Source organism: Wasmannia auropunctata, unplaced genomic scaffold, assembly GCF_000956235.1.
Source record: "Wasmannia auropunctata unplaced genomic scaffold, wasmannia.A_1.0 LD336060.1, whole genome shotgun sequence".
NCBI classification, from domain to species: Eukaryota; Metazoa; Arthropoda; class Insecta; order Hymenoptera; family Formicidae; genus Wasmannia; species Wasmannia auropunctata.
Window position 1 is genome coordinate 1,393,435 of NW_012026830.1, and position 11,268 is coordinate 1,404,702.

At 36.9% G+C, this 11,268-nt stretch overlaps 1 protein-coding gene across 4 annotated transcripts; it reads left to right on the forward strand.

The window, feature by feature from the left end:
* Positions 1-676: 676 nt before the first annotated feature.
* On the forward strand, positions 677-11,056 carry LOC105450542 (RNA-binding protein squid). Of its 4 annotated transcripts, XR_974469.1 has the most exons (9): positions 677-977; positions 5,182-5,222; positions 5,466-5,593; positions 5,840-5,986; positions 6,208-6,339; positions 6,590-6,851; positions 9,204-9,275; positions 10,290-10,407; positions 10,968-11,056. XR_974469.1 is itself a non-coding variant. In XM_011690457.1 (8 exons), the coding sequence occupies exons 1-8, from the start codon at positions 847-849 to the stop codon at positions 10,352-10,354; spliced, it is 978 nt and encodes a 325-aa protein (XP_011688759.1). In that variant the 5' UTR covers positions 677-846; the 3' UTR covers positions 10,355-10,956. The 4 variants fall into 4 exon arrangements, 1 of the variants encoding a protein (XP_011688759.1); XR_974470.1 differs by lacking the exon at positions 9,204-9,275; XR_974471.1 differs by lacking the exon at positions 9,204-9,275 and having other exon boundaries at positions 6,590-6,803.
* Positions 11,057-11,268: the final 212 nt, after the last annotated feature.

The window sequence follows — 11,268 nt, forward strand, 5'->3', positions numbered from 1 at the left end:
GTACATCCTACTATAAATTAGAAAGAAATTAACGAATCTTTGGAAAAAAAACTTAAGATAAAAAAATTCTATTAATTAAATCTCAAACTTTTAAGAATTTTAATGTACACAACGTATTTTTAAAAAATATTTTGGAATAAATATTAAGACAATTGGATCTAAAAGCTACGTACGAGTAAATTATTCTTTAATCGTTTGATGTCTATTGTATTTCCAGTTTTGCAACAAACGATTCAACAATGAAGTTTAATGGCCAGAACAAAAGCTGTGAGCTCGAATCGGACAAGTTCTCGTGGTCGTTGACATTAGAGACATTCTAGTTGTTTAATACGTTCATGAATGAACTCATTCAGCGAGTACGCTGAATGAAAACACTAAAATTCTCATTCACGCGGGGTACGATCGAAGAATTTGAACCGAACTTTCAAAATATCGTTCTATGTCTAGCCGTAGGATTAGCATGTGACATATCACGATCGTGTTGGATCGCGTTTCGCTGCAACGAGGGATACACCTGGCGATCGAAACGCGCGAGGTGCCGCGGGCACGTCGAACGAGCCTGAGTGACCGTGCGCGATTGGTCGGCGGAGAAGTCACACGTCCCGAGATGCCTCGCGCGGTAAATCGCCGAGCCGGGAGAGGACCTCCGGGCTGCGCTGCGCACGACGCCGCCACTTCCTTCTCCATTCGGCGGTCGGACGGTACGGCTGTGTTTCGGGTGATCGGCGATCACTTTAACTTTGGCTTTGTGCTCGCTGTGGTATAACCGGTGGTGTGTCGCGTATAATCGCGCCGTATAATCCACGCGAATAGAGAGCGTCGTAAAAACAGATAAAGCGGAGCGCGATGACCGATCAGGAGAGCAAAGATTTCAGCGACGACATCGCGGAGCAGAACTTCGCCGAGCAGAACGGCGAGGCCGAGAATAACGGCGAGAACAACGCCATGGAGAACAATCAGGAGTCGCAGGAAGACAGGTAACTTCCTCCCCTTGCCCTCCCCCTGCAGCTCGTCGATTGTCCCGGTCGCGCGATCGCTTCGTGCTTCAGCAGGCGCGTTGCAAAAGAAAAGAAGCCCCCCCCCGGCAAATCGCGCGAATCGGCGAATACTTCGCGGAGCGGCGACGACGAAGCCGCGCGCGCGCGCGCGAGCACGGGCACGCGTCTCACAAAATGGCGAAGCGGCGTGCGGTGTGACGCCGCGGAAACGTAATCCGTTCGCATCGACGTGACGACGAACGCCTACGTTTCGACGGCGCGGCCTCGTCGCTTCTCCGTGGCGCGCCGCGCACGCGAACGTCCGTCTTTCTCGGCGATTCTCGATTCCGCGATTAGGATTTATATTGTCCCATTGACGAGATCCCGAAGCCGGGCGGTAACAATGGCGGACGGTGTAAAAGAGGACGAGTGGAGGCGCCGGCAGCGGTTCCGGAAAGGGCGCGCCCGAGGCGCATCGGGTGAATGAAGGAAGGGCCCGGGGGAAGGAAGGGCGGATAAAAATGACGGGACGCGTATTGACGAACCGGCGTTACCGGCGAGCGTCGTGGAGTACATATCGCGAACGGCATGTAGCGTCCAAGCGGATTCGCGCGCGCTTTGCTGCCCCAGGCGCGCTCGCCGCTTCCGTTACAAGAGCACGTGGAAGCTTTGTCCCTTGTGGGCGCGCAAGTAGGAGTTACTTGCGGCGTAATGCAGTAGATGAATAAATGACATAAATGTATTAAAGGAATAAAAAAAAAAAGGAAGTATCAGGCAAAGGGCATTGCGCGAAAAAAAGTGTCCCCCCCCCCCACCGCTTTACATTATTGCGACGCGCTTAGCCTTGCAAAATGTCGGTGGACCGTAAAGGCTCTCGTGTCTGCCGTCTCCCATTGTCTCGCGCTGCTCTCTTTTCCTCCCCTCCATTCCTTTTTTTCAGCGTAACGGGATCTTGAGCTGGATGAATTTGACCAGACACGTTTTTTCGTCCGGTCGTTGAGAGAATGTAGAATACATCTATCTGTGTAAATATTTTGTAATTATAATTATAATTAGCGTTCGTCGCCTCGGTCTTTATTTTTTTTTCTGTCGCAGTGCTCTTTATATCGGAGATTTTGCATTTATTTCTCTCAATTTTTTTTCGAATTTTTATTTGCTTTTTGTATTCCTACAGCCTTGGATTTTTGCGAATTTTTTACGGTAATTTAGGATATCTTTTTTGCAAAAAAGAAGGGTAAGCATTAAATTATTTCACTTTCAAAGATACATGGAATTTTTCAGGATATAAAATTCTCAGGACGCGGACGTAATCTTCAAATTCTACGTTTATATATAAATTGAAATGTATAATTATTCCGATAAAATACAATAAAATATAAATATAATTAATCTTGCTGCCTGACTACATACATATAGACATTAAACATTTTCGCAATATTGTTATTGAGCATGAATTTGAAGATACACCTCCTCCTATTCTAAGTAGCTAAAAATATGTTCAAGGGACACGAGTTTCATGTATGAAGTAACGGAAGTAAAACGAGCCAAACGCCGGCGCTCCACTCTGTCTCCTAACATATACAATAATATAATAATCGAAGATTTGAATGAGATATTGCATGCTATATTACGCAAGAGTATAATTTAAGACACCACTATGTAAACGGCGAGTAAGAGCGCTATAGTTTGTAACTTTTTATATGTGCTGTTGTTGCGAGGTAATCACATTTATCTGTTTTTTGAAATTTTTCGTAATTTTGTGTATTAAAACTCCTTGTTTCTATCCCTGTCTAGTTAATTATAGAATTATAGTTTTCTAATCGATAAATGAGTAATTGTGAGTTCTGCAGTCGATCAGTTTTTGCGTACGCAAACGTCACATAGCAAATAATATAATCTCGTATAATGTTTTTATAGAGCCTAAACACTTTCGAGTACATTTTTTGGCCAGCCGAGTTCTTCCTCGTACCGTTCGTTGCAGCTGTATTCTGGTAAACGGTCAATTGACTCACGATTGACAAAGTACTGTACACTTACATGGGATCGACGTGAACCGAGAAAAAAAAACCTTATTGCAGTGATTTCCGAGTCCGAATTATTGCGAGAAGTCTCTCTACGTCAAGTTCAAGTCCGTCACGTTCTGTCAATGACACAAGCACTGGAACTCTCGAATTAATTTCGTCAGAAATCGAATAAAGTCTCGCACAGACACACACTTGTCTCAGCTGGGTCACGCGTAGAGTAATTTCCGATCCGAATGCTGTTTGGGCGTGACCAAAGCACAAAAAAAAATCATAGGGACAATGCGAAAACGTCCAGTAGGTCGGAACGCCATTAACCCCAGTTTATGTGGCTTGATCTACAGGTGATCAACGACGGTATTCACATGGCGGGCGGCTCGCAGGTGGAAAACGTCACCCGACCAGCAACTGATTACCGGCGAGTGACTGGTGCCAACGGTATTTATCACCAGCCATAAATAAAAAATAAAAATTGAATATAATAAGTAAATCAATTATCGTGTTGACATAAAAAAAAAAACAGAGTCAGCCAGATCCAAAAACCGAGCTTGCAGCTCAGAAAAAGAATGAAAAATATAGCTCAGAAGTTGAAACCATTCTTGCCATTGCATCGCAATTTGTCTATGAGCGTTAGAAAGAAAGAGACAGAGAGAGAATGAGAAAGAGACAAACGTATATAAAAAAAAAAACACGTACATATAAATATAAAATATAAATATCCCATCCATATTATATATGCACATAGATATGTCGATCGAAAGTATCAAGAGTCGTCTGTCATTTAAATCGTAATGAAAACAATCCTTTTTAGCTTTTCGATATAGAGTTGCAGTCTATCCTAGCATATGCCATATTCTTTGGGCCAATCTGCAGTCAGAGTACCACTTGGAAAAATTAAAGTTCTTGTTTCCCTTAGGAGCAGCTGTGATATCTCAACTGGAGTTGTCTAACTATTGCTCGGGTTCTCACGCAAACGTCGATGAATAGTACCTTGTTCTCTCGATGCATTGATTTTTACATATTTATATACTTTTTTTCCAAGTTTTCTTTTCGATTTTTTTTTTTAATAATTGAACATTCAAATCAAGGTTTCTACAGTGTGAAAAGCTGTTCTTCTCAAGGTTGATTCTCGTAACTTTATACAAAGGACAGATGCATTATATCGTAAGCTACCGTTATCAATTCTCATTTATTCTAGGAATGGTATTATTCTATATACACACAACTTGTAATTGCTTTGCATTTGTAATTATTATGTTTATCGTTGTAAGAAGACTTTTCTAAATTTCAACGATGGGCGATCTAATTAGCTGTAGATTAAACTTATGCGTTTGTTTACCGTAGATATTATATATAATTATATATAGCCTTAAAATATGTGCGATTGAATATTTAATTGAATAAAAAAAACTCCCCGCCTATATAAATCTTTTCGATGGTCGATCCAGTGCCCCTTTTGCGAATGACACTACAGGTCTGTTACGTTTTTCTTGCACATCGTCTGCATTCAATTTTTTTCATACCTTAACACTGATTATAGTCTTTCCAGGGGTTTAGTCGACATTTCTTTTCATTTTTTTTCTTTTTAAATGAAAAATGGAACTTTTTCGTTTTTATCAAGTCAAATTTTCGCTTCGATCTTAATCTTTTTTTATATTAAATTAACACGTTCGAGAGATTCATCTAGTGATATAAATTCGTTCCGTTGATTTACAGGTCGGCCGGGGCTAACCAGGATTCTCTGAACGATAGGTATTTTCAAACTTCATTCTATTTTTCTTCTTATTAATTTTTGTTTAGCATGTCGGTGTTAAGAGTGAAAGAAAAATTGCGCGTGACGATACAAGACGATGAGAGGTATACTTGGTGCTCAAGTAATCAAGTAAATAAAACCATTATGATTATTCCTAATTACTTGTAACAGTCACTTGCGAAAGAGGCCCAAATACATTGCCATCTCCTACCGTTTTCATTGCAGATAACTTTTTTGCGCGCAGTTGCAGAGATTTGAGAATTTGCCAACATCGCAAGCCCGAATAGCGATCCTATTTAGATTAGTTAAACCGTAAATTTCTTGCTAGGAAGAACGTTCGGTTTCGTAATAATGACTAAATATCCCAGACGAATACGCCTTTCGTTCGCTTCCATTAGTTTTAATTTTCTGTTTTCCTTTTTCTTCGCAGGAAATTATTCGTCGGCGGCTTAAGCTGGGAAACGACAGACAGTGAGTAACTATTTTCGAAATCATACGATATATTTCTGCAAAATTTTACTCAAGTAACAAAACGAAATACAAAATGAGAAATCAGCGATGATGTATTTTTCTTAGGACACCTTTGGATGACACATAATTGTCATGTGAAAAGAACTTTTTACTGAGCTTAAATTATGACTTAAATAATCTTTTAATACGATTTATATTATAATTTTTAAAGAAATCTCACGAAGATTATTTTGTCATTTTTAGAGGAATTGCGCGAACATTTCAGCGCATATGGTGACATTGAGAGCATCAATGTCAAGACAGATCCAAATACAGGACGATCGAGAGGATTCGCTTTCATCGTCTTTGCTAAGGCCGAATCTCTCGACAAGGTATCAATCTTGTATTCTATCGCAACAGAAAAATAGTACAATCTTTATTACGATCATGTTTAATCAGTATTACTGTTTATTTTTTTACACACTTTAATGATGATACTTAAAAGTCAGTTCTGCTACTGAACGCGTGTGACGACAAATTTCTTTTCTGAGATTATTTTGCAAATAAGATTTTATTGCATTTTTTTAACAAGTTACCACTTCGTCAAATAATTGAAAGAAAAAATTTAATTTTTCCAGATCATGTCCGCTGGTGATCATGTCATCAACAACAAAAAGGTTGATCCTAAAAAGGCGAAAGCCAGACACGGGAAAATATTTGTCGGCGGACTTTCGACGGAACTTTCCGACGACGAGATTAAGAATTTCTTCTCACAATTCGGAACCGTAAGTATTTTATCATTTTTTTATAACTAATTTTAATAATATTACTTTATCTTTTACATATATAGAATGATGATACTCTTAAGTCAGTTCTGCTACTGAGTCCATGTGACGAAAAATTTTTTTTCTGAGATATTTTTACGAATTTTTATAATATTTTTAGCTTGAATACCCTCAAATAAGCATTCTTATTAAAATGTGAAATAATTAAAAAAATCTTTCAGATCGTCGAGATGGAGATGCCGTTTGATAAAACCAAAAATCAAAGGAAAGGATTCTGTTTCATCACTTTCGAATCTGAGCAGGTGGTTAATGAGCTGTTGAAGACCTCGAAACAAACGATAAATGGTAAAGAGGTGAGTAATCGATCGCTCATCAAACTGAGCATTACAAAGTTTCAATAAAATATTAGATACTTGTTTATAAAATCCCTCTTTCTAGTATTTTAAGTCATTGTCTCTAAAATATGTGTACGATTTCGCGTTTTATTTTTGTCCAAGGCGATAAAAAGCAGATCGACGAAAGCAATCGTCAAATAAGATTCAATATTTTAATTTAGATCCCATTACGAATTTAATAGCGACAGTTGTATTTAAAATATTAAAGGTTGACGTGAAGAAAGCAACACCCAAGCCCGACGGAATGATCGGTATGCGCGGTGGACCCGGCGGCCGTGGCGGACGTGGCGCCAGGGGTGGCCGAGGCCGAGGATTCGGCCAGGGCGGATGGGGCCAGAGTGGCTACGGCGGCGGATACGGCGGTGGCTACGGCCAGGGCGGATACGGCGGTGGCTACGATGGATACGGATACGATTATTACGGTGGGGGTGGGTACGGAGGTTACGGCGGCTACGACTACAGTGGATACGGTAATTTCATCACTGATGATTATTACTAAAAAACGACGACAGAATCGGCTATGACGCCGATTACTGTCGACATTTGTTCCGTTTTTTTTTCTCGTGTGTCTTGCTTTTTTTTACGAAAAAAGAAACGACAAGTGATAATCAACGGCAAAATTATACGTTGTTACCGTCCCAGTGTATTCGGCAGACGATCATGACAGATCTTATAGACACCTGAGGAAAATATATGCATATTATGACTGATTTAATTCCTCTATCGTGCATCCAAGCTGCTTAACTTCCCTTCATTTATCTTTTTTTTTTTAATCATCTTTTTTGCGTATACTAACTTTTTGATTTAATTGAGCAAGCAATTAAAATGTCAGTTTATGTTGTCTGCTTCATTAATATGTGTTACTTGATAGTGCAGAAAATGGAATGATCAGAAATTTTATGTATGTATTATACTGGGTATTAAGTTTTAGTATGATATTAAGCTTAAATAGAAATACGAGGTGCTGGTTTATAAGCAGATCAATAAGAATTCTGACCTATCCAAATTAAATTTTGAAAATATTTCACTTAATGAATAAATCTTAATTTTATAAACTTTATAAAATGATACTAATAATCATTTCATTAACTTTATCATTGATATATAGTTCCTATGTGATCAACGTAAGCCAGTGACCCGTGGAAATATTCGCATTATGTTCTTTCGACATATTACGTGATCCATTAACAAATTCGATTACCGGAACTTGTAAAGTTATATGCGAAATGAACATAATCCGAATTATTTTCTACTTTAGATCTACTTTCAAAGTATTGGCTATTTATTTCACTATAATTAGTTAACTGATTAGTTAACCTATCAAATCATTTGCTTAGTTATATTCTTTAATGCTCTACTGATATTTAAATTTTTTATATATGTAAATATGCACTTAACAAAATTAATATAAGAAAAAATATAATGGTAACAGTGAAGGTGTGACAAAAAAAATATGTTTATGTTACATTTTACAATATTTCTCGAGATATTATCACACATATTAATCGGTAATTAATCGGTGTAAGTGCTTTTTTTAAATAAAATTTTGGTAAGATTACAATTATTTTATTATCGTAAAAGACAATTTTTGAAATAATTTCATTTGTTTATTGATTGATACGAATTGGTATCTTTTTCGTTTGTTCCTCTTTTATGTTTCTTTAATATTATTTTGTAAATTCCATGAACTCAAGAAAAATCACGTACTTCACTGTTAACATTTATATGTGTATAAATATTTTACATACACACGCACGCACACATACATATGTATATTTATATATAACTGCAAAAGCAGAAAATGTTAACTCATTAAGCGCCAGTTTTTATTTGTGGATCAAAAATTTTTTTTTACATATAAATAATCAGTCATTAACTAAAACGAAAAATTGGCAATTAATGGGTTAAAGCAATGCTATACAAGACATCGTATATTATAAGATTGTGTCCTTCGATCCTGCTGTTGATCCCGTCACATTCCTCACGCATGATGTTTCACGTTTTTTTTTTTCATATTTCAACGATCATCTCATCCGCAATGAAATCGCGAAGGCCAAACACATGCCTTTGCGGCAGTGACATGGGAATGGCAATGACTTTTGGTATCTCGTATGATTTTCGAGATTATCTTGTGGCATGTTTTTTTTTTTAATCAAGTTATATTGGATAAAAATACGAGTGTGAAACAATTTCTTTATAACTTCTGTTTTTTTTATCTAACCGTGAATTTTCAAAACTATAATTTGCTATATGTAGATAAAAAAAATGATTTTCCTTGATTTTTTTTCACTTTTAAGGGAGATTACACTAGTTTTGTCGAGATGCTATATACATTTTAATTCTAACTATACGCATATTTTTTCTAATACAATGCCAAGACATTTTCAGCATGATAGATTTTTTCTTTTATGTAAACCGTAATTTACGCGCATGCCATTTCTAAATTCATACAAATGGTTTGAAATAACGTGTGTTACAATGTTGAAACCGCCAACTTCTACACTTATCAGAAATCAAAGAAACTCTTTGAAAGATGTAACTGTCTTTTGCTTTAGAAGTTTAGAATATTATATACTGCATTACAGTACAATCAAATTGTTTTCAGAACATGTTTCATGGACATATCTCTCTTTGAAAAAATAATTATTGGACATATAATCATTGGTATTATACAAAATAATCTTCATTGAATGTATATATATATTTTTTTTTATTTCGAACGCCATGTACATAGATTTTTTCTTTTAATGTAAAAGGAAATGAACAATCAGTATGCATCGACTCTTATTGTCTCTTTGTACCGTGTGTTCCATGAAACGCAGACGGATATGGATACGGAGGTGGTAATTACGACGGTGGATACAGTGGCGGGCGCGGTGGCGCACGCGGTAAAGGTACGCATTGTAGCGTCCTTTCCTTTATATTTAATATAAATCCCCCATCCGTATCGTTATACATTTTAAATGGCGTATGTTGAATTATCGCCTACACACACACATTTTCTCATACATTAACTGCATTCATCTAACCGTCACTTCCTCGCCTGTTACTCGAGAAAACCAGAGAGGCAGTCTCTCTTTTCATATCTATTCTCTATCCCTCACTCAGAAATATCTTTTCTGTCTTTTATACTGTTTGTTTCACAAATGGATAATGTGTATGTTAACGCGTATGTGTGTGAAAGGATTGAATGAATGTAAATACGGGAGAGGTTCTCAGGAAATAATAATTTATATCGGTTGCAAAATGCGTCAAGGAAGACACAACCGAATTATGTCTAATGTATAATTTGGAAACGAATTGTAATATACTGTATAGTTTTATTAGTTATGATGCTATAAATTATTATCTGCGATCATCTATTTTTGCCGTTTAAATTTCAACTGATTTTTATAACATCCGATGACAGTGAACTGTAATTAAGAGCGTAATATTGTCACTGTCATCGTAATATGATCTGTTATTGATATCAATTTTGACTAACTTTGGGTATCCCTAGAAACTTCTCCTTTTACATGCGAGACGCCAGCGATTTTACAGTTTTTTTTTCTTTTTTTTCATAAATGGAATAGAACTGTCTAACAATCGCATCCAATGGAATGTTATTCTATATCTAGCTCTAGAAATATGGACGATGGGGAAAGTATAAGTACAGCCTGCAGCTTACTACCTTAGCCTGTAGCCTCTACTACATAGATACACTGTAGCTTTCTTACATCTATATTTATCTCTGTTACTTTTTATATAAATAAGCATTCGTGCGACTTGACATTTTCTTTTTTTTTTCTAGTCTTGTGTACAGTTTTTCTATACACATACGTTTATGCGCCTAGTCTCTTGTAAAGTTAAACGAGTGATGTATGCAGCTAAGGATTAGACTAACAATGCGCTATGTGGGTATGTTCCAGGAGGTTCAGGCTACGGTGGCAAGCAAAGGGGTGGTCGTCAGAACCAGAGGCACCAACCCTATTAATAAAGGAACCCTCCTTATTTATGACCGCAATGCAATTCGCATTGTAACTGCCGGTGAGTCACTGTCCAATCTCCTAATGCTCTTACTTCCACCACCTCCGCACTAAATCACCCAAAGACTTTGGTGTGCGAAAATTTTGTATTAGAAAAAAAAAATTCACATTTTTTTTCAATTATGTATTCTTGACAAATATCTATAAAATCATGATTTCAAATAAAATGGTTTACAAAAAGTGAAATATGCATTTTAATTTTTAAAAGTCTACGAGCAGTTTATTTATGTATGAATACAATCTTGAGTTTCCAAACAGAACCACAGCTACCGTATTTTCCTCGTAATCCTTGATTCACAATTTGTAATGTGCTTACATATTCTCACATAAATATCTTACATTTTGCATGTGTATCACAAATTATTTCACACGTCGCTTTATTAATTTTTATCTCAACCATCATTTCCACTTCTATTTCGAATCCATGTTCCACTTGCTATGTGCTTTTGTAAGTAATATTTAACTTATTACACTTTACTAGTAACCTAAATTAATTTGTGTTATATAAACATACGCAGTATGAATTATTAAAAGATTAATACGTTCCTTTTCCTTTTTCAGGTATCGCGAGCCGCGGTTTCCGTTTACAATCACAATATTACAACAACTCGTCCAATCATTCCACTCAATATACATCAACATCGGCCAACATTCGGAAAAAGGGGACTCGAGTAGCATGAAATTTTACAGATACCGTTCCAATAATATTTTGTTAATTTTGTTTTTGTATATACACATACGCGCTTGCTTTTTTTTCAACTCACAAAACGGTGCGCACACGCATCGTGTATCGCGAATACTTATAATAGTAGATTATTTTAATTTTTTTTCTATAAAACGACACGGCAGGGGGCAAAGAATC